Source organism: Poecilia formosa, unplaced genomic scaffold (genome assembly GCF_000485575.1).
Source record: "Poecilia formosa unplaced genomic scaffold, Poecilia_formosa-5.1.2 Scaffold635, whole genome shotgun sequence".
Lineage (NCBI taxonomy): Eukaryota > Metazoa > Chordata > Actinopteri > Cyprinodontiformes > Poeciliidae > Poecilia > Poecilia formosa.
The window spans coordinates 61,459-85,192 of record NW_006800574.1 but is presented as its reverse complement, the minus strand read 5'-3'; the positions used below and the strand labels follow the sequence as shown (position 1 = coordinate 85,192).

Below are 23,734 nucleotides of genomic sequence, written 5' to 3'. Positions count from 1 at the left end.
TTAAAAAGCTATTTGTATTGGTGTAAACAAAATTTCAGATTTTTACTGCAGGCAAATCTAACAGAAATTAAAAAATGAAATATATTCCCTCTGTGTGTGATAAATTTGTATGTGTCAATTTTTGAACTGAATTACTGGAATAAATACAAATTTTCAAGATATTATATTACTGAGATGTACCAGTGCTTTAATCTATTTAATCTGTATTTAGGTCTTTTATTCATTTTTACCACCATCCTAATAAAATATACTCTGTGTTAAGTAGTTAAAAAAAATAATTTCAACTTTATGATCTTCAAGCACATTCGAAGCACACAAATCACTGGCCTGACTGCAAGTATATTGAAGTAATAATTCCTACATCCTCAGTATGTTAATTTGTCAGATGAGTCATAGCAGAATGACTCATGCTTGACAGTCATTAATATTAAGGATAATACAGATTTAAATAAACAAATACAGTGATATACCTCTTATTTCTTGCTGAACTCAAAACTTTTGCATTTTACATTTAGAAATGTTTTATTTTTGTCTATGTTTTAAACCACAGGAACAACAGTGTTGAGATGACAAAGGCCCTGAATTTATGGGTAACAACAAATAATCTCGTGTCACACAGAAATATAAAATGTTCTTTAATGACATGAAAAGTGAGACATATAATTGTTTTGTTGTTTTTGTTTTTTTTTTCTGGCTAATGTTGTGGTCTTGCCTTAAAAAATAAAAGTGCTACTAAAAGGGTTGGAGATCAACATTTTAAAATGTAAACTCAGCTGTAGACAAAAAAAAACAAACAAAAAAAAAACCAGAAGAACTTTGTTACAGAAAACAAAACAAAAAAAAAACGAGAGAGATTAGTTGGGGGAAGAAGAAAATGACCCCTTTTTGATTCCTGTTCGACAGGCTTATGCAAAAATTGTCGTTGGCAGAGGTAGACAGCAATAATGTATATTTTACCTACACCAAAAAAATATGGGCTAAATCTCACATTAAAACACAGCAAAGGAAACTGTCTCAAGACACTGCCTACAATGACTACGATCCAGTGGAGAAATGTCTGAAATGAAAAGTGGGCCTACACCGTATAATAACACTCAGTTTCAAAATAGTACAGCAATGTGTTGTATATTCTTACAAAACTATCAGCTATCTCTCCCTCTGACGTTGGCTTTGTTGTAAAAGCAGAGAATTTCGGCAAAGAGCCACTAACACTTATGAAGAATAAAATACTGTTTATCAGATTAAAGAGTTATAATCTGCTAATAAACAAAGATGTACTTGAGTATAAATGTGAACCAAGTATGAAAGATTTAGAAATGCAGCACGGTGAGAAGGTATTCACCTCCTTTGCACATTTCTTCTTCTGTTGCTTTTTTTTTTATCACGCCTAAATGTTTCAAATTAACAAATCTTAAGATGGGCCAGAGATACCGTGAGTAAAACGCAAATGGCAGATTTCAAATGACGTGTTCACGGGAAAAAAAAAAAAAAGTCAAAAATGACATGGCTTCATGGGAAAAAGCAATTCCCCCATAAACCCCAATAAACTGCTTGTTCCACCCCTTGGGACAACCGCTGCCGTCACACCATTTCTGTGGAACAACTTTGGTTGGCTTTTGCAGAGTCCTTTTAATTTAACCACACTAAAAGGTTTCGCAGAATTCACGTTTCCATTGAGAAAGGGACGTAATCTTGGTTTTAAAGAAGCAAAGCGAACCCCGGAGCATCACACTTCTGACTTCCAAAATGCCGTGCCAATTTTATGTTACATCTAACAGGACACACACCCTCCAAATTGTCCTGCTCTCCTCTCACCAGTCCGTAAAACATTTTCCCAAAAGTCTTTGGCTTCATTAAGATACTTCTGGCAAATGAGAGTCGGGGCTTTTGACCTTGGAAACCTTCAAGGATGACATTTTTGCCCTGTCTCTTTCTTATGGTTGAATGATGAACATTGAAATTAACTGAGGAAAGAGAGGCATCAGTTCAGGGCTGGAGAAAAATCTCACTGCAGTTTTAGAACAATTTTGGTAGATATGTTGAAAGTTCCCAATTGTTCAAAGTTTTCTCTGTTTGTGTGCTATGGCTCTCATGTCTCATCAGACACGATTTCTTGTGACTTCCTAACCTCTGGTAATAGTAAAGTCACAGTTAGGTACTTTAAAAGAAAACCTGGTTAATTATAGCTAATGCAGGCATAACAAGGGAAGCAGTTACTTTTTTATTTGCGTAGTTAGCTTGGAGAGGTTTTTCTCTAAGTAAATTAAATCGCCATTTGAAAACTGCATTTTGGATTTACTCAGGCTATCCTTGCACGACATTAAAATTTGTTTCAATGTCTAAAACATTTGCGTCTGACAAAAAGAAGCAAAATAAGCAGAAATCTACAGGGAGGCAAATGCTTTTTCATGCCATTGTAGTTCATGTGGACTTCTCCTACTGCGAAAGGTAGTGGCGCCAAAATTGCTCATGATTATCCAAACACAAATCAGCTTTGGCGTCAATTTACGACTGGTAAAATTTTGAAATTTACAAGCAATAATACACTTTTAAAAAAAAAAAAAAATTATCAGAATACCACTGTCACAAAAAAAATGGGGGTGAGGCATAAGAAAGTGTTTTGGTTTTCAAAGAAAGTGAAGCACTTGACACTGACAAGTAAAATGCACACATATTCTTTACAGTGAAAGTCATGATTAATGTAATAAAACAGGCTTTTAGCAACTTCCCAAGTTGCGACTTTCTGTCGTACGCTCTGCTAACACGGCCCATATCTTAGTCTTAATTGTAAGACACTCAAATGTGGTGTAGTGGATATTCACATTTCTTCTTCTGTTTTGAATAGTGTTGTGGAAAACATCCACAGTGAGATTATTTTTTTGTTTTGTTTTGATTTTTTTTTTTTTGTTTCCGCCGTCTCCTTCATGGTTCATTGGAGTCGCTTTATGCACTCTGTTGCTCAATCTCAGCGCTACTTCCAAACAAGGCCACCAGCTGCTCCTCGTAATTAGCGATATTCCTCTTCATGATGTCCATGCAAGGGCCGAGGAGTCTCTCAAACGCTTTCACGTCCATGACTTTGGAAAAAAAAAAAAAAAAAAAAGACAAAAAGACAGCTTTGATTTTTATGGGAATTATAGAAGGTTGTGCAAAACATTAAGTCTTTATATTGAGAGTAAATTTCATCAAAGATTTTTTTTTTATTGGCGTAAAGGCAAATGCAAGATGCTAATTAAGCACTGTCTATTTAGAGAAGATGAGAAAATAAAGTTCATTTTGATGAATTACTCACAGAACACCTAGCAAAACTTCATGCTCCTTCAACTTACATTTGATCTTCAATACATTTTGTAGTATAAACCAATGCATGGTAGTGCATTTGTTTAGTGGAAAAATAATGACACATGTTTTATTATTAATACAAATCCAGCCCTTTCCCCTTACTAGAATCAGCACATTTAAAGTCAACTTTTAATTCAAATTCAGAAATACTTTATAACCTAATACACTATTAAATAGACATGAAATATGTCTATTTAAGTCAAACTTAATGTCTACCAAAGACATTAAGTTTGACTTTGGTAGAGACATAAAAAGCTGATCAGTTAATAAAAAATATTGGATGGATTTGGGTGGAGGTTCACTGTACAACAGGACAAGGTCCCCCAAACCTTTAGCCAATGGAATGGTTTAGGTCAAAGTCTAATTAGAATGGCCTAGTCAAAGTTCAGACCTAAATCTAGTTAATAATCTGTGGAAAGACTTGAAAATTGTTTTTCAGACAAGCTGGTGGAGACAAATCTCAAGGTGGTTTCACAAAATATTCATTCACTCAGGAGGGGAAAACATTTTCATGCCACACTTTATGGATTCAATTTTCAAAAAGTATTTTCCGTTTACTTATTAATTATGCAGTGCTTTGTGTTGGTTTTGCTTATAAGACCAGAATAAGATACAGAACTTTGTGGTTGTGATGTTAGAAAATGTATATTAAAAAAATCAACTTCCACAAGTAACTGCGGCTGCAGCCATTCATGTTGTTGGTGTCTGAGTGTTCTTAACAACATCTCCTGTCTTATGAGTAATTCTGCACAAACACTCTTCTGCTATGTTTTAAAAAGACATAGCACAAGAGTGAGTATGCATGGCTGCCTCGACCCCTAACACAGCACATCAAAGAAGTGTACAAAATGTACCCAAGCATTTGACACTCCCCACAGCATATGCCGATGCAGCTCTGGGCTTGTTTGTGACAAGAGCCAACTCCCCAAAATACTGGCCCCTCGTGCACGTGGCAATATCGACCTCCTCTTCCTCCTCCTCATCCTTTTTTGTCTTGTGAGAAACAAAAGGCACAAGGATAAGAAAGCAGAACCGAAAAACACGCTTTCCAGCACACGCTTTTTTGAGCTTACGCTCCCGGATGTGAGGTTGGAAAGCAAAGTGGACACGGAAATCGTTTCAAAACGTCCAGAATTACCCGGCTTCTCTTCATGGTGATCCTAACTTGGCCGCTCTCGACGATGTAAAAGCAATCTGCTAAGTCACCCTGTTTCAACACAGCATGCAGGTAAGCGGACTCAAACTTTGCAAGTGCAAAACAGAGGACAAAGTCACTAAAAACACTCGACGCGGAGACGAATTACCTGAGCAATGACTTGCTGTGAGTCATTGTACACCCTGGTGGATAGCACGTCGACTACCTTCATTCTCTCCGACACCTGAAAAGACATCAGGCCGTCAACATTTTCACCGTGAGTCCGCGGTGCCCTTTGTTTGATGCTGTGGTGCAAATCTGACCTCTAAAGATGTGAGTAGGGGGAGAGTTTCAATGAACGCTTCGTACATCTTCCTCTTCTTGGCGTTGTTCTTCACTATGATCCTCCGGAATGTAAGACGATCCTGAAACAAAGTTTGAAATAAAACAACCATTTATTCATGTCTACAGATATAGGTGTTGTTGTTTTTTTTTGTTTTTTTTTGTATTTAAAAATATATATTTTTGTACATGTTTGTTAAAATTGTCACAATGACCTGACAAGAACAGATTTTTTTAAAAATCTAACTTCTCTGGCTCCTCCCAGAGATCCAGCTGCTAAATGTTGAAATACATTACTCCCTGTCAGAAACAACCAATCAGAGCTAGGAGGAAAGTCTTGACACCGTCAATCATGCTCATGTATGTGCTGCTCCCACTGTTCCCCCATTCAGCTTGCACAGTTGTTGAAGCTGAAGACTGCCAGCGTGCTGCAACTGTGCTAGCGTTGGAGAAACAACCCAGCATTAGAGGAAATCTAACAATTTCTTGAGTTCTCAGCACGGTTTGCTGTGGGCGGAGGAACCTGCAGGGTGTGCGCCTTCACGTATAAGTGAGCATAAACAATAGACAGAAGGATGGAATATGTGAAAATGAAACTATGACAATAAAAGCATTTAAATAACTTGTAAAATGCGCATCAATTGTTGACCCATTGGTTAGCTTGAAAACAAAATTGTAAAAGTAGAATTGTAGAAACACTTAAACGTTGACATTGTTTGTGGCTGGTGGACAATCAGCTTGACTGGCCAGTCTCCAAATCAACTTGTGCCAAGGGCCCAGTACAGCCTGTCATTTCATGAGGTAAATGTATCATTACACTTCTTATTATTACAACTCCAGACTGTTCTGCTGCTTTGTCAGACACCAACTCTTATGAAACCACAATGTGCATTAGGTGTCAAAATGAGCTTGTCATTTTTTTTTTTTTTTTTTTTGCAAGAAAAGCATTTATTCAAATAGTAAAAAAGAAACAAGCCACGCAAACGTTCCTCCTGCTTGTGCCATCTGTCTGCAATACGGTGCCAGTGAATTAAATATTGCTCAAAGAACAAAGTGTCAACAATAAAATAGATTGAACTACAATGTAGGAAGCATCATTAGCTGCAGAGGGCGCCCTCCTCTAGCCGACACTCGCCGTGACAGGCTCGAGATCCACACGCCTTAATAAAGAGGTAATTACTAGTGCACGTCAGACGCCAAATAACATGTCCACTGTAATGTTCTGTTAGCTCAGAGACTCTCTGGCACCACTTGCTCATCCCCAGACAAAGCTGGCTGCATCGTGAAGAAAGGAGCTCCTTGCTCGCTCACAGCTTAAGCTGCACACTCTAAGACTCTCGGGTCAGCAGAGGGCTCAGCGTCAACGTCCCTCGTCTCCCGTAGATGACATAACAGAGCCGCTAGCTGCTCTTTACGGACACAGACCTTGCTGAGTCAAGAATAAGTGGGATGTTTCTCTTGCAACCGAACCGTCGCGCTGCTCATCCGGCCACGGGAAACTTTTCAGCGACAAAATTACATCCAAATTCTATTGAGTCATTTCTACAATTTCATTAGCTCTTAATGAATATGTAAATTCATATCAAGCAGTGATATTACTCCTCCAGTCTGACTCTCACATCCACTGGATTTCATGCAAATGAAGCCAGATATTCACATGCTGTAGGTTATGTGACTTCCTTCTCCCTGTCCTCTTTTGGACCAGCTAAGTTTTTTTTTTCGGCTGAAAGAGTGCGGATGGGCAAAGACAGCCTACAAACTTCACTCGTTTTTAAATTTTGTGAAAAAACACGCAAAATGTTTGACCTAAGTAGAACTTTTTTTTTATTTAGCAAACAGGAACAGTTTGGTTAGTACTAACTATAAAATACGTAAAAAATAAAAATAAAAATAAAAAAAAGTTTCTGATTTCATTTCAAACAGTGTGAAAGAAACAGCGACTGCGTCAGTTAACGCTTCAGCTGTACGTTATATGTTACCCAATCTTGACTGTGCCATTTCCATCTGTAGCACCACGCTGCAGCGCAACCACAAACAGCCTGGGTGTTTATTTAAACTGTGCCAGCTGACTGCACAGCGTATGTCATTAAAACCTGAGCAAGCAACAGCCAGCTGTGCTCCTGCACACGGGTGCGTAATGTTTTACTCACCAGGCACCAAAGGGCTCCAGGCGAGGTTGCAATTATGGTGGCCGCCCTGGGGGTGTTGTACATCAGCGCCAGTTCTCCGAAGCTGCCCTTGTTGTCGTAGGAGCCCACCAGCTTCTCCGCGCCCTCAATCTTCACGAAAATGTTGAACGTCCCGCTGACCGAAAGCAAAGCCACGAATAAACGATTTAAAAAAATATATAGACAGACACAATTAATCGTTTTAAAGTAAGTGCGTGTTGTAGCACCTTTCGATGACGTAGAAGTTGTCCCCGTCATCGTCTTGATCAATGATGTGCTCTCCCTCCGTGCAGAATTTTTCAAACATGGCGTCCAAAACCTGAGATATCTGCTCCTGAGAAGGAGAGGAACATAAAGCTGTTTCAGTTTCTTTGTGTTTGAAAAAAATAAATAAAATAAATAAAAAATTTAATCTATATTTCAACTTAAACAGCTGACCACCGGTTGAAATGACGCAGGGAGGAAAAACAAGCATCGTAAATCTGCTGGGCCAGGTCATGTACTCACTGGATCTAAGTTCTTGAACAGAAGAATGTCCCTGCAAGCTTCCTGTAGTCTCTGCCTCTGCTCGTCGGTTTTGGGGTGGGTAACCTGCGAGGCGAAACGCGTTTCATGTGGGACTGCCTTACAGTGGACGATGGTTACATAAAGAAATCACAATCTTCACCAAAATGTCTTCCGATTCTAAGAGAAATGCTCTATCTGTATGATTGTTCTGTGTGGACTGGAGTTTACCCTTGGCTCTTTATCTTCTTCATCTTCGTCAGGGTTGAACGCCTCTGCACACACTGTATCAACAAAGGAAAACATTGTCACATCTATGCTGTGCTTTGTCGACCTCAAAGTACATATTACTATATTACAAGCTGCATTTAATCATGTTTGCACAGAACCCTGCAGACAGTAAAGACAAACAGCTTTGTTCCCCGTCCTGTTGTCATGCCTCTGAATGCAATACGGTAGCTTCTAGAGGTATTCACAGCCCTTCAGTGTTTTGTCCCATTACACCCATAAGCATCATTGTTTTTTGGGGGGTTTTTTTACAGACCAATACAAAGGAGCGTACAATAATGAAGTGTAAAGGAAATTATTTCATCACTTTCTACAAACAGAAAGCATGGCGTACATCTGTCATAAGCCAAATGAGTCAAATTTAGTCGTGCCACCTTTGCAAATCTAAAGATTTACTCTTGTGTCAGTTTTTCTATGCAAAACATCTCACATTGAATCAGATTAGATGGAGAGCATATGTGGGCTAGAATGTTTGAGTCTTGTTGGATTTAGGTCTGAACTTTGACTGGGCCATTTTAACAAATTAATGCAAACCCATAAAACAAAAAAACAAAAACAAAAACTGAATGTTCCCAAAGAGTCCATTTATTTATGGAACTTTACAACTAATTGAAACACATTATGTAGCTTAATTACAAATGGATGTTTGAAAGCCATTATTATTTATTTACATTGAGGTTTGTGTTTGTCAAGGGATATGCATACTTCTGCAAGGCACTGTGGGTAAACTGTGCTATGTTTCAAACAGAATTAAACAGCAACATTTTGTTAAAAACGCTCTTTTACAGTCCTGTGATAAAACTTTCAGGATAAGGAATGAATTAAATCGTCTTTGCAGGTCCAATTGCTCATGGTTTTCATTTCTATCTTCAACGTTAGCCGACCCGAAATGCTCATGGCTTAACAAAGTACAAGTGGAACGCTTCGTATCAGCCATCTTTCCACCAGAGCCACAACCTTTCCCCACTATTGCGAGCGAGAGATAATTATAAGCATCACTTGTCCTGATTTTCTCACCCACGTCACTCACTGACATAATAAACCAGGTTCAAGACAGAGCAGCTTTGCAGCCTCTTACAAATCAACCTTATTGTAATATGATGACAAAAGACAGATGGCAAAAAAAAAAAAAAATTTTTTCATTTGTCGGAGAAGCTGCCCATTCTCCGAGAAATGACACAGACCAGAGCCACAGGATGTTAATAACCAACTTTAGCAAGCGGCAAACTGTAACTCACCCGATGCTCTTCTGATGAATCTGTTTATCACTGGCGCTGTAAACAATAAAAAGCAACATGTTCAGTTCCATCATACGCTGAATTGCTCTGAAAGCTATTATTGAAAAGAGGTTTAGGTGGCTGTGATTTCACAGCTAATACCCCCGGCGGAGCCTAACTCATTAAGGGATCCATATTCATCACGGTGAAACCTGAATGAGGACAGCTGCTTTGAAGTGGATTTAGGTCTTTGAATCATTTCAATGAGAGGGTGAAAAAAAAGACAAAAAACATTCAAATGTAACACAGTGTAAAAGTGCCAAGCTCCTGGAAAATAGATCAGCATGAAATGTATATTAGGAAGTCTCATCTATTGATAGCCTCCCAGTCGTGCAGTGGCCAGGGGAAACTGGCTGAACGATCATCAAGCGTGACCCAAAAACTCGTCGATTTAACAAATGAACGTGGCGCAGCTGCCCACATGTAGGCGCTACAGCCGGTCAGTCGATTAAAGCTGCAAATAAATTGAGCTGTTGCTCCCCAAAATAGCAGATGTTTAAAATTACGACTGTTTCTTTTTTTCTTTGTTTTTGGTTTAGCATTGAAGATTTTAAACAGCTAACACAGTGTTAGTGGAGTTGTGCATTTTTGCAACGAGTTTAGTTATATATTTTTTGTTGCTTGAGCCTAAAGACAAATTTTCTGCAAACTGTATTTTTTTATTTGTTTTTGTTGTTTTTTTTATCGATCATTGTGCCCCTTTTTGAATATCCATCATCTACTCTTGACACCACCTTCAAATACCAGGATCCCATATTTAAAGAAAGAAAAAAATAAAAGACCTGAAAAAAGGAATCAAAGCAGGTGTTTTGTTTTAGTCTAGAAGTTTTCACATTGCAGCACACGTAAAAGTCTTGAAGTTCTACCATGGGGTTTGGTTTTGGTTTAAGTCGCATTTTGTTGGATGTTGAATTGTTTTTAGAATTCCCAGTTGAAAATGCAACGAGAATGTCCTGGAATAGTTGTTTGGAAAAGCTGGCGATATCAGCCATAACTCAGACCCCCAGGTAGTGTAAAATATAATTAAAGCTTCAGGTAAAACATTTGTTAATGACTTTGTGTCCCTAAAAAAAACAACAACAAAAAAACAAACAAAAAAACAAGCACTCTACAATCTCCATTTAAGAACATTTTCCTTGAGTTTGTGAATTGGATCAGATAAAGAGCAGAATACGGTGATGGACTTTTATGACTAAGTCAGCACCAAACCAACAAATAAATTCCTCTTGTTTTCCAACTTGCAACTAGAATGTACTCAACTCAATTAGTATTCATCTCTCACTTCTGAGACAAACTGTAATAATTAATAATCGTCTTCATTTAGCACCTTTAACCAAACTTTTCTACAACCAAACCTGAGGAGGGAGAAAAATTGTGCTTGTTGGTAAATTCAGCATAGGGCCCTATTTATGTTGGGACCGGCCCTGCAACCGGCCCTTTTTAGCCCCACCACTCATTGGGATGCTGTCTCTGATGTGTGTTGCTGCTGCTCGCATCTCTGCATAGCCAGATGTCTGAAATACAATCACACTTCAGGACACACAAAATGTCACCTTTAAAACTGCGCGTTGCTTAGATCTCGTGTTTTTCCGTCTATTTTTCCCCTCTCATTGGCTAATGAGGTTAAATAGGCCTGGTGTATCGTGGCCTGAAAATACTAAAGAGAGACCTTCCGAGGCAACAAAAAAAAATAAAAAATAAAAGGAAAGATCTCTTCATTCTGCAGCTGTTGCTATTGAAATGCATTCTTAACCCAAATAAAACCCTGATTCAGAGATGCAGAGCTGGACACGTTTAGCACGTCTCTCAGCCTCTCTGACCATATATGGCAAATGACAGCGCGGTGGTGGATGCAAGGTGGCGAGCATCTCTGCGCCTTGTTTCTGTCGTCTCCCAGCCGTGCACTCCACCGTGCATGCATATGTCTCGACATGCATTAACATCACCTACATGCACATATGCGCTTGTGTGAAAAATAAAAATAAAAATACAAAAACAAAACACATCGGCTTACCTATGAATTCCTCGTCGTCGTCGTCGTCGTCCTCCTCCTCCTCCCCGTTCTCCGAATCGATCTGCATGGCCTCGTCAATGAAATTGACCGCTTTCCCAGATCTCGGGGCCGAATTTTGGTCATTGCCAAAGGAGGCCTCTTTGGTCTCGCTGTCCTTCAGCCGGGTGAAGTACTGTAACGCAAACTCGAGCAGATCCCGGGGCTGATTCCTCAACACTTCCACGGTAAAGCTCTGTAACAGCTCCGTCAGTCCCTCAGGAATTTCTATACTCATTCCTGTTTTCAGTCTTTGGATGTGGACAAAACCGGTTTGCTGCGAATTCTACAAAATATAACACACACACACACACACAAAAAAAAAAAACAAAAAAAACAGCCCCCCCCCCCCGCCAGACAGAAAGAAAGAAAAACAACCGGGTAGGCAGGCCACCCACCAAGCAAGTCAGTCAGTCAATAAGTCAGCGAGCCGTCCACAGCGGATCCTCTCTTTTTCTTGAATGAAAATGGCTGTGGATTTTTGGTCCAAGCATCTTCTGCTGCTTCTGGCAATAGGAAACCCACGCATGTGACCCAGGAATCCATGGTAACCACCTATCCAGGGATTGCGTACATGAGCAGCAGCGGCGCAGAAACTGCAGTCAGTCGCAAAATACAAATTATGGGAAAGAGAAGCCGACGTGTTGTCAGACATGGATTTTCACTGGAGGAGGTCAGATCCTGCCGGCAGAACTAGACATCACATCATGCTTATGTTCTTATTTTTTGTGTGTGTGTGTGTGTGTGTGTGTGTCTCGTCTCTTTACATCGGTAATTAAGCTGTTATGCTGATTTTAAATATTATGTAATTGATAATATGGGAGTTGATAAAATGCATCGGTGCTCAAATCTATTGTTTTTCAGTTTTGTGTTACTTTTTATGCCTGTCAACTGTTGTTATTTTAGGTTGAGATTATGAAACCACACCCTCAAAGAATGTGAGGACAATAAAAGTAATTCGGACTGAAGTTTGCAGTAGTTGTAGGTTTTGTCTAATCCGTGCAGAGTGAAATTATACATACTTGTCCACTCCACCCACATCTGAAAAGTGCTCCTTAACTGCGAGCCTTATGATGGATATGAGGACTGTTCTTATCAGAAATGGTTGGACGTGGATTTAACCCGGTTGGGGGGGGGTAATAAATACAGAGGCAAATCTCATAATGAAGCCATAGTGCCAGAGAGTTTGGGGACCGACTCTGGAATCACAGGGGGGCGGAAAAGCAATAACTTTACTGCAGGAGCATTTCGAACATTGTGACTCTGTGGCAGACACTATATACCAACAACGACTTTTATTATAGAGCAAAAAGCCTGAATAAACTTTGCTGAAACTATCTAGTAAAACCATTTTAAGAATCCAATGATTATAGAGCTTTGATACAGCAAATTAAAATCTGAGGTGTGCACAAATCACACAAACACAAATTCTGACTTGAAGTGGCACTTTCTCAGTAATCAAAAGTAGCACAAATGTCCTGTCTTTTTAATTCACAGGGTGATGAGGTGTGTATTCCATTACAAAGAGCTTAATGAAGTAAAAAAATAAAATAAAAAATACTAACAGAAAGCTTTTAGACATATAAGGTGAAGCTGTGACAGTGCAGCTGATATTACAAGTATCAGTTTGTTTTATAAGTGTAGGCTTTGCTCTACACCCCCAGGCTTTACGGGATGCCCCTCCCCCTTCTCTGCCCTATATCTGTCACCTTTTATTTAGAAGGCAAGATATTTTCTCACTCTGGTGAAGATTTTCAATTATTTCTGCTTGTCTGCCTGTTAACTTTCTGATCTTTTATAAAAGCTGTTCTGTGTGTCTCTTTTCTTGTAGGATATTTACCAAATATCATAGTCCATATATTAAATTTGTTGTGAAAAAGCAGAACAAATTTAGGAATTTTTGATATACTTTGAATCTGATCAGGGCTAGACATAATTAGAGCATTAGGGTCGGCTAAATAAATGTGCATTTACATAAGAGAAATCATTTTTTTAAAAGACAAAATATCTCAAGTATTAAAATGTAGATCGTAAACTATAACATATTTAACAAAATATATTTCAGTGGGAAAGTGTACCAGATACTTTGTAATATGCAACCTTGCTGAGTTACAGTAATTTGAGTCAACGAGTTTCTGACATAATCCCATCCGTGTTATAGCGCCATCTGCAGGACGTAATATTATACTACAATGTCTAAGCACAGTTTGTGTTTTCCCTTCACAGAGGCGATAACTATGGATAACGTCTACAGGGTGAGAGAAATAGTTAATATTTTCCCTAAATAATAAAAATATGACAAAGTTGTTGCCAATTTTAATCAAATTGCTTTAAGGCATACTGGAGGTGAATGCTATGGTGTCAAAAGCTTGTCACTGTATTAAAGGAGCAGTGTGTGATTTCCAGCCACGTTGTGCTATAAAATGGCATTACCAAGTTAACTATGCATGTTACCTCCATTTGTTGTAAAAATGCAATATATCAAATATGACTTTAAAGAAATTTGACTGTGTAATTTAATGCCTTGAAATTGGGCCCCGTCTCTTTAAGTCCTGCTCCATCATCTATAGGCAGACTGTTCTTTCTACATAGCTAAATTTTGTACCCAAACCGTTCAGTTTCCCCACAACGTTCCTCCTCCAGTTCGTCTGTCCTGAGAAATGGATGACAGATCAGTATCCGTTTCTCCAGGACAATGGTTACATCACAAAATGTATATGGCACCTCCAAACCAGAGGTGGGTAGTTGACTGCACCATTTTTTTTTCTCCATTTGATTAATATGAAGTTGAGTACTTCGGTAAAATTTCCTCCCCTAACTGAAATGAACAAAAATGTTTTTTTAACCAAAAATGCACCAGACACTTCCCGTTTGTACACAAACCGTTCCAAAAATTTTTCTGATGTGCCTTTTGGCACCCATACGAGTATACAGAGTCTCAGGATGTCCTTTGTCATGTTCTGAACCGTTAACATCTACTCCATTTGTTTCACAAGCTGTACGCTGTGAAAGAGTGGAAAGTTTTAAAATGGTCATTCTGTAAAAATACTAGAATTTGCATTCAAATTGTCATTTTCACAGATTAAGCCAGATGTAACAAAGTACGCAGAACGTAATACCTATAATTTTAACTGCAGTAAAAGTAACACTTTAGGAGTTCTACCCACCGCTGCACCAAATATTTGCAGCATGCCTTAAAACTACACAAACGATCCTCCAATTTCATAAACACGAGTTTCTCTTTAGTTCAACCGAGTCAGTTTTGACAAATCTAAAAATTCTGGATACTGTGTCACATTTTGACATCTTGTATGCAAAATGGTTTGGTAGTACTTTACCACGTGGTTTCACTTCTGCATTGAAAACACATTTTTAAATCATGCTTTCCAAAACGAAGCAGACCATTAGGTTTTTGTGGTAACATTTATTTGATCAATAGACGGAATTGCATCTTTCCATAAACAGTTCAGTTAAATATTAACAAATTTACAGTCATGAGGAATGTAAAAAAAAAAAAAAAAAAAAGACACAAAAATCCAAACAATGGTCTTCTTAAAAAAAAAACCCATCCCCAGGACCCCACTCAAGATAACATTAAACACAGCAGCAATGGAACAAGAACTCCAATTTCCAGTTCCATTGTCACGTCGTCCTTTTCAGTGCTTCACAGTTCATCCTTTGGCTCTGCCTGCAAGGCAAAAACAAAGAAATGTGAAATCTTTGGCTTTCAGAGTCATGAGAGCATAAAGGATGTGAAACGATGCAAAGAAGCCTCACCGATTCGTCATCATCATCATCTATAACTTCTTCATCTTTATCTTCAGACTCTTCCTCTGCTGGCTCCTCTGGCTCTTCCTCAGGTTCTTCTTCAACCTACAGAGAAGACGCCATTTTTAATGGGCACTTTAACAGTAAAGTCATTAAATTATTAATGCATGAGAGTCAAAATTAAATTAAAATCCAGTGAACGTGCCTGTTCGTCCAGAGGAACATTCATGCTGAGCCGGAGCATGCGCTCTATTCTGTCTCCGTAAGCTTTTGTGTCGGCCAGCTGGTATCCTGAGCGCAGAGTTGCCGTCTCAAACAGAACCACTGCCAGATCTGATGCGGTCTGGTCCTCGGAGTCAGCCTAAAAACGCAAGAAACAAAAGTAGTCAGACATATTTTCATCAAAACCCTCTTAAAAACGGTTTAATACATTCGACGATGCGTCAGTAAGAAGGTTATATAGAAGCTTACATTGACTCTGTTGAGCATCTGCTTGACAAGGGGATGTTTAGGGTTGATTTCTAGTGTTTTCTTCTGGCTGGCATAATAACTGAGGAACAGATGAAAATGCATGTGAGCTTCAAGTGGCAATAAGACACAAAGACAGGTTTACAGGCACTTAAGCATAATTAAAATAACTGAAAAGCTTAAGTAGGAATTAAACAATGAATAGATTCTAATGTTTTGTCAGGGAATTAGATTGTTGTATCACATGTCATGGACAAGATATTGTTTATTGGACCTATAGGAACCAACTCCAGCTGAAGTCCATACCATCTCAATTTTCCCAAAGAGACTTGGTAATGCACATGGGGCTTTAGAATCCCCAGTAATACATGTAATTTTTCCTACTAAAGTTTGTCCTTCCACTCAACTTTCCATTAACATTTTTGGATGCAGCACACTTCAATGAAAAAAAAAACTGATTTAAACTCCATGTTGAGTGCATCAGTGTGACTGTTGTACATCGATCATATAAGGGATTTACCCTGTGATTGGTTGGACCACTTCATAATATTTTCACATTAAATATCCCTTCTACAATTTAAGTCTTGTCAATGTTTTAAGACATTTTAGAGTTTTCACCCAACTTATCAAATAAATACTTTTAAGTATCCTTCCACTTAAAGAATCCATGAGATTTCAGTTGAATTACTGAAAACCGTTTGATGTTCTTGTATTTTCCGACATGCAGCTGTGTTGACACTCACTTTGTTGAAATGTCTTTTCCTGTCTGGTAAGCCTGAGCCTTCATGATCCTCTCCATGTTTCCTGACCAGCCGTACTGACTGGCAACCAGAGCGCAGGGTGAGTTGGTCAACCTCTGAGAGAGAACGGCCTTTTCGATCTGTCGAGAAAAGAGGCAAATATTTAGAATGTGTGACATTAAAAACGAGCCAAATCCATGATTTCTGTTGGTCTGTGAAACAACAACACAGCAAATTCCCAACCTTGTCCTTCAGGGCCTTGTCCTTGAGCCAAGTAGTGAGAGGCTCAAACTCCTTCTCCAGGGCCTCCCTCTTCTCCTTGGCCTTCTCACTTTCCTCAAACTTGACCCCCTCTTTGGCCACATTCTGGAAGCGTTTTCCGTCAAACTCTGGCAGTGCCTGAATGCAGTACTCATCCACGGGCTCCGTCAGGTAAATGACCTCGTAGCCCTTCTTCAGCAGCCTCTCAACGAAGGGAGAAGACTCCGCCTGTCAAGACACCACAGATTATTTCAGTGAGTTTTCCAACTCTTCAACACCCTCCAAACCACCACTCTGTACCATCGTTACTCACCTCTTTCCTGCTGGTCCCTGCCATGAAGTAGATCTTGTCCTGCTTCTCCTTCATGCGCTCCACGTACTGCTCCAGGCTGGACAGGACGGTGTCGCTGTTGGACGTCTGGAAGCGGAGCAGTTTGGCCAGACGGGTTCTGTTGGAGTGGTCCTCAATGACGCCCAGCTTGACGTTGGTTCCAAACTCTTTCCAGAACTTTTCGTTGTACTGATCATCTGCGATCTTCTTGATCATGTCCAAAGTCTTGCGGACCAGCTTCTTGCGGATGACCTATGGGGTCAGGAGAAATTGGTTTTTAACCAAACTTCTTTCACCCTTTCATTTAAGGACTGGTAGAGACTGCAAAGGACTTTGAGATTACCTTGAGCAGTTTGTGCTGCTGCAGAGTTTCTCTGGACACATTCAGAGGAAGGTCATCAGAGTCAACCTGGCAGAGGAGACCACATTTAGTCTCAGACTAAGTGATGATTAAACAAATCATATAAACCAACCAGCCATCAGCAACTCACCACTCCCTTGATGAAGTTCAGGTATTTGGGCATCATGTCGTTGAAGTCGTCTGTGATGAAAACTCTCCTGACAAACAGCTGTGTGACACAAAGTTTTGACATGAATCTCAAACTCCTGCATACGTTTTCTCTCCCTCATTTATTGAAACTAAGCTCTGCTTTGTTCGCGAACCTTGATGTAGTCGTTCTTCTTTGAGCCGTACTCGTCAAAGAGGCCACGTGGAGCCGACGTGGGGATGAACAGGATGGACTTGAAGGTAACTTCACCTTCAGCAGTGAAGTGGATGTGAGCCAGGGGGTCGTCACTGTCCTGGTGGGGGAGAAAATCGTGACTGGAATTCAACAGGGTCTTTATATAAAAAAGGCTTTCCACTTGTCTGACTAATATAGATCGTTCATACCTTTGAGAAGGTCTTGTAGAAGGCCTTGTATTCGTCCTCCTCAACCTCTTTGGCCGGTCTCTGCCAGATTGGCTTGATGTCATTCATCAGTTCCCAGTCCCAAACCGTCTTCTCAACCTACAATGTGAATGATAGTTTAAGAAATGGTACAATACTGACTTTTGGTACCATCCAATCCACTATGACACAGCAAAAAGATTAGATCAACAGGCAAGAAAAAAAAAAAAAAACTGGTTCTTGGTTAGAAACTAAATATCCAGTTAAGTGCCAGCAGTCTGTATGTACAGTTCTCTTTAGTGTCGACATTGTTGGGATGTGAAAAAAAAAAAATTCAAGGAAGTCCAAAAGGTTGGAAACCTCTTGTAAAACCAATGGTCTGAACCTGAACTTCAGGCATGTACAGCCACAGTAATAACTGTGGCAGTTATTACCACGGTCCATTATGGAGTCTAATCAAGTCCATAATGAAAGATTGTGAAATTCTGTTAAACTGCAGAGGAGACTGAACAAAAAAAAAAAAACCAAAAACAAATGATAGGACAAAACTGCTGTTTACTTAGCAGCCAACACTCAATTGGAGCCTGTTAACAATTAAGTTGAACATGTACCATTTATTTTAAATGGACTTTGTAGAGAAAAAAATATTTTAATAAGTTGATAATTAGAGTTTCAGGTGAGCAAAGCTAGAGCAGTTCTATTAAAGGAGTAAACATCCAACTTTGGGGTGTTTTGAGGGAGAAAATAAAAAATACACACTAGAAGAAGTACAGCTTAACTAAACTATTATACACTTTAAGCCCTTACCTTCTTGGTCTTTGGCTTATCTTTAGCCTCCTCCTCTTCCTCTACTTCAGCCTCATCTTCAGAAGTCTCCTTCTCTGGTTCCTCTGCCTCAGCGTCGTCATCGATGGGCTCTTCAACCGTCTCAGTCTTACATGTTCACAACAAAAACCACTTACTCTCCTCCATATTCTCCATCAACTTTATAATAGCAGGTATGAGTGTTGAAATTAAATAATCACCTTGCTAGCCCAAACGTAGATGGGGAAGTTGATGAACTGGGAGTATTTCTTCACAAGATTCTTGATGGTTTCTAGTTCAAGGAAGTCTGAGGCCTCCTCCTTCAGGACCAGTCTGAGTTTGGAAAAAATAAAAATAAGAGGCAAAACACTCAAGTTCAAGGCCAGTGCAGAATGAGAACTGAAGCAGCGACTATGTAACTAGTAAAATGTTTGCAGAGTTATTCATCAGCCATTATACTCAATAAACTTACGTAATGGTTGTTCCCCTTCCCAGCGTGTCCTCACGGGGGTCCTCGATGACCGAGAACTGGTTGGAGTCTGACTCCCAGATGTGCTGGGTGTCGTTGTTGTGCTTGGATGTCACAATGACCTTGTCAGCGACAAGGAAAGCAGAATAGAAACCCACTCCAAACTGGCCAATCAGCTCGGACGTAGACTGCCCCTCAGACTGCATCTCCGTCATCTTGTTGAGGAACTCGCTGGTGCCCGACTTGGCGATGGTGCCCAAGTTTCTCACCAACTCGTCTTTGGTCATTCCGATACCGGTGTCGGTGATGTGGAGCATGTTCTTCTCCTTATCAGACTGTCAACGAGAATGGAGACAGACATGTCAGGGGTTTAATTATTTACAGTGTGACGGTTCTGATAATAAAGCAAAGATGGTTAGGTTTTATGGTTTTTACAAATAATGTTCAAACTGAAATGGTGTAAAATGATCAAATTACTTTTATTTCCATGTATTCCAACAGATGCTTTGAAAATCTCATTAAAATACTTTAGAAATCAGAAACCTACAGCACCTTTTTATTTTAACCTAATTTGTCTTTATTTTAAGCAAGGGAACAATATCAAAGTAATATTTTTTATTTTATTTTAACACACTCAGGTAGGACAGAATAGCATTTTCCTGCTTCAATCTGAGGGGGGAGAAATGTATAAAATTCACTCTGGCATTCTCCATGCCATCACATTTGAGGAGACTGAATTGAAAATTTTAGCAATTTCAAACATCCTTGAATACCATTTATCTCACTGCTTACTTTAATTTTGATGGTAAGCTCTTCATTTGCTGCCAACGCTGACTCATCAGTAAGCGACAACAGCCGGATCTTATCCAGAGCATCCGAGGCATTAGAGATCAACTCCCTGAGGAAGATCTGAAAGACATGAACAGGTGAGCATCCCCCAGACAAGAATCCAAACAGAGGTTTTTTTTTTATCCTCCTCCTCCTACTACTACCAACCTCTTTGTTCTTGTAGAGAGAGTTGATAATGAGCTTCATCATACGATTGACTTCTGCCTGAAAAGCGTGTTTTTCAGACTTTTCCCTGAGTTCCTTAATCTGAGAAGCATTCAAACCATCCAGCTGGATAGCCTCCTCCTCCCTGAAAGTAGACAAATACAGAAACGCAAGTGAAACAAAACAGAGCACACAGATTAAAAACGTACATAAACAGAAAGCAATTGGACTCCTTGTTTTAGAGTTGGAGGACTGAGGAATGAGAATCTACAGCTACGTAGACATCAGCAGCTCGAAGCAAGAGGACACTTTCACTGCTCGCATGTCTGCCCTGATGATCTGTGTGGATAAGCTTGGTGGAGCTGATGTTGAATTTGGGTGATTGTCAGTGTTGCCAAAAAAAAAATTGTGTCAGCTCTGGATTTGCAATAATTCAGAAAAATGTGCATAGTCACAATATTCTGTGATAAAGAAGATATATTGTGTTTATTTTTTTTGGACACTTCTGCTTAGATTGTAAGCATCTCATACACTAAATACATAAGGACCATTTAAACAATTTTATTGTATACTTCCCATCTAGCTACAAGAGCTGTATTGGCAGTTAAAACTTCTCAACATGGCAGTAACATTTCTTTATGGTCATGCAAGACATTTTCTGCAACTCCAAGACAAGTTACCAAACAACACTGATATACAAAGCATACATGAATCAATGACTGTAACACCAAACTGCCCATAATTGATTTTCAAATATTCTTTTCAGTCCTGATGTTCTAAACATCAATATTGGAAATGACAAATTTGAACGTATTCTGAAGGCTTATTTTTAAATTTCTTCAGCAAATAAGTTGCACCTACCTCTGCACCACCTCATCATCTGTTCTGGAGCCATCTCTGCTCTTTCCCAAGTCGTCCTCAACCATGCCATCCACATCCACTTCATCCTCAGCCCTTACAGCAGCTGCCACGGAACAGATATGGTTACATTTTTGTCACATATGTCGTACCATACATCTGCGTCGGTTGTAACGGTTGACACTGATCATTTAAAATACAAAATTAGCTTGAAAGTCCGATTGACTGCGATAGGGTGGATGTCTTTCTGTGACATGAATTGTGTTGCTAATAGAAACTTATAAAAAATCCGTTACGAATCACAATAGTTTTTATTGTGACAAATGAATAAAAATTAAAGCGTATCTGCCCTAGGATTTCCCTGTCTCCATAGCACCCAACGTGCGGTTTCATTCCCACAACCAGAAACTTCTGGAAAGGCAACCAGGAATAAAGAACATTGAAGCTGTTCTGAGCTATCAATATAAGCCGTTTTGAAGGTTTAATACTCATATTTATGCATAAATAAAATATAAGAATAGCTATGAATGAGCACGAGGTGAAAAAGCACAAAGACAAGTTTCTATTAGCCTTGCTGTAGCTAAAGTAGCTAAAAAAAATTATGAAGAGTAAGTGAGCCACAATGACAAAAAAAACTTCCCTCTACTCACCGAAGGCTAGAAGTGCGAAAAGCAGCCCTACCACCCAAACTCGTTTCATTTTGAAATAAAGCTCTACTGATGCTGTGAGTGCTCAGCTCCTGAGACAAAAGGCAGGGGAAACAGCGTAGGAAGCTCTGTCTTTACAGCAGTTGCCGTGAGGCTACTTCTTCGACTGAGTGAGCGTGCCCAGTCCGTTAAACCCACCACCATTGACCAATGGCTGCGCACCACGCACAACATTGGACCAATCACTGCCAAGAATATGGCATATGCGGTCCAATCAGATCCCTCAACATAAGTCGATGACCGAAAATCGTGGCTAGACACCATTGGCCAAGAGTGAATATTCAGCACATCACTTCCAAAAATTAAGGTTGAATTTTACATGAAAATCTACGTTAGTTAAAGATTGATTTGTTGAATAATGTGATAGTGACAAAATGAAACTTGATGACACTGAAAAAAAACGATGTCTCTGTTTTGTTCATGGCTTAAATGCCAATATCATTGTATAATAATATATATGTGTGTGTGTGTGTGTGAATTATAATGCAACAATTAGGTGATAACAGATATGCAAAATAAGAAGGATGAATATGTCTTCTTTATAAAGATGGAAGCTTATTTGATCTGTACTAATGGGAATCTCCAAGGATTGCGTTGCTTGTTCCATAAAGTTTAGTGGTGCTCAGCGACTGACATAGAACTTATGCAGGATTTGGCTCTGGGCTCTACATTTTTGTTCTCAACTTTGGAGAATATACAAGTAAATGCATGAATGAATCAGGATTTGTTTTATTTTAAGAGCACTACTTCTCTTATTCCACCAGATGGCAGTGTTTAGTTAGTAAGTAAATAATACGGTTGTCACCTCTAATGAAGAATGTTTATGATAAACAGATGTGCCAGAAGTGTATATTGTCGTGTTTCATGCCCCGAGGGTGTATCTGATTATATGAGCATCGCATTAGGCTGCACTTCTTAAAAAAACATATTTATCTGTGTGGCCTCAAAATGGATATAATTAAAAAAACAGATTTTATAATAAATCAGTCTCATTTATAAATTGTCATTTCTGACTTAACACAATACTGATTTTCAGAACACGTGAAAATCTACCGAAAAGTGACTGTGTGTAATCATTTCAGAGCCTGACATTTTTCACCAAATGCAAAAGTCATTGCATATGCTGCAATGAGTTTTGGGCTAAAATGGCCATGAAAGAAAGTTATTCTGTGCTCTGTTTCCGTTAAAGCATGTTTAGGATTGCACAGGAGAGTAAGTACCCCAGTTTGAGGTGTTCTTATCAGTCCAGTTGGGGATTAACTATGGACCAATCAAGCCCTGGGATGATTTTAGACAGCAGAGTTGACATTGACATATCATGTTGATAAATGTATTCAAATGACATTATCAAATGTTAAATCTCTCAGATAGAAGGTGGAAAATAATAACCCATAATTGGATTTCTAAAAAGTAATATTTGGGTGAAGATGAATGATTATTGTCTTTTTAGTTAATTTTCCATACCTGAATAGGGCACCTAACCCTGGGGTAATCAGAATCAAGGTAGGGTATGCCCTAAGTTGGTGGTCAGAAAATAAGCAGCTTTTGTTGGTCGGTCATGACAATTATCTGAAATCAAAGCACATGTCTGCTCTTTGAAGCTATGTGCTTTGACTCAACATTGTAAGTCAGTCTATAACTAGCCACTTTAAAAAGCAGCTACAATTAAAAATATATATTTGAGTTGTCAAAATCGTCACTGGAGATTTTGTCTTGTACTAATTGAATAAAGCATTAAATGGTTTACTCATTGTTTTCATTTCTACTATCCTGTTTTTATCAGTCTGTCCAGGGTCTTCCTAACTTCTTGACAACTAACTTTTGGAGATAGTTCCCTTCTTTCCACAAAACACCCCAAACATGCAAGGACTAAGTTAGTATAAAATACAGATGAATGATAGATGTAAGAATGTAAGGTGACAAAAGAACAAATTATATATTTTTAAAAACTTTGAAAATACTTTAACTCAGGAGTACATGTTTTGTGTAGTTTTAAGATGATTAAATTATAACTACCTATGTTTTCCATGCATACTTTAGGCCATTCATTCGGACTTTCACCTTACAGTAGGAAGACTGATGGTTGCAGTCTGCGGGTTTCTGTTTTGATGTCACAGTACAGGACACAGAGTAAATTTGGGAACTTAAATTCCCAATAGTTATGTGTATTTATATAAACTCATGGTCAATTTACAATTAGCTAACTGATCACGCATGTTTTTGGAAGTCAGAGAAACTAGGCAAAAACCCATGAAATACAGATTTGAACTTCTCTGGACAAGGCCTCACCAGAGGCCTTCTTGCTGCTGAAGCAGTGCAAATAAACACACCATCATCCAG

At 39.1% G+C, this 23,734-nt stretch overlaps 2 protein-coding genes and 1 long non-coding RNA gene across 3 annotated transcripts; 1 reads left to right on the top strand and 2 right to left on the bottom strand.

Moving 5' to 3' along the window:
• The first annotated feature begins 795 nt into the window (after window positions 1-795).
• On the top strand, window positions 796-15,034 carry LOC107834469 (uncharacterized). The gene is made up of 3 exons (XR_001660257.1): window positions 796-2,683; window positions 12,575-12,581; window positions 15,024-15,034. It is a non-coding gene; the product is annotated as an uncharacterized LOC107834469 (long non-coding RNA).
• LOC103130434 (cAMP-dependent protein kinase type II-beta regulatory subunit) lies at window positions 2,834-11,420 on the bottom strand. Its single transcript, XM_007541827.2, has 11 exons — window positions 11,071-11,420; window positions 9,018-9,053; window positions 7,723-7,775; window positions 7,495-7,578; window positions 7,215-7,321; window positions 6,970-7,123; window positions 4,801-4,902; window positions 4,647-4,721; window positions 4,481-4,549; window positions 4,197-4,335; window positions 2,834-3,077 (listed from the first exon to the last, which is right to left on the bottom strand). The coding sequence occupies exons 1-11, from the start codon at window positions 11,342-11,344 to the stop codon at window positions 2,944-2,946; spliced, it is 1,227 nt and encodes a 408-aa protein (XP_007541889.1). The 5' UTR covers window positions 11,345-11,420; the 3' UTR covers window positions 2,834-2,943.
• On the bottom strand, window positions 14,511-21,517 carry hsp90b1 (heat shock protein 90, beta (grp94), member 1). The gene is made up of 18 exons (XM_007541826.2): window positions 21,338-21,517; window positions 20,691-20,793; window positions 19,833-19,974; window positions 19,629-19,745; window positions 18,840-19,171; window positions 18,589-18,700; window positions 18,371-18,496; window positions 17,567-17,683; window positions 17,338-17,475; window positions 17,166-17,243; window positions 17,018-17,083; window positions 16,657-16,926; window positions 16,326-16,571; window positions 16,086-16,222; window positions 15,346-15,424; window positions 15,080-15,235; window positions 14,884-14,979; window positions 14,511-14,794 (listed from the first exon to the last, which is right to left on the bottom strand). The coding sequence occupies exons 1-18, from the start codon at window positions 21,384-21,386 to the stop codon at window positions 14,771-14,773; spliced, it is 2,388 nt and encodes a 795-aa protein (XP_007541888.1). The 5' UTR covers window positions 21,387-21,517; the 3' UTR covers window positions 14,511-14,770.
• Between the last annotated feature and the right edge of the window lie 2,217 nt (window positions 21,518-23,734).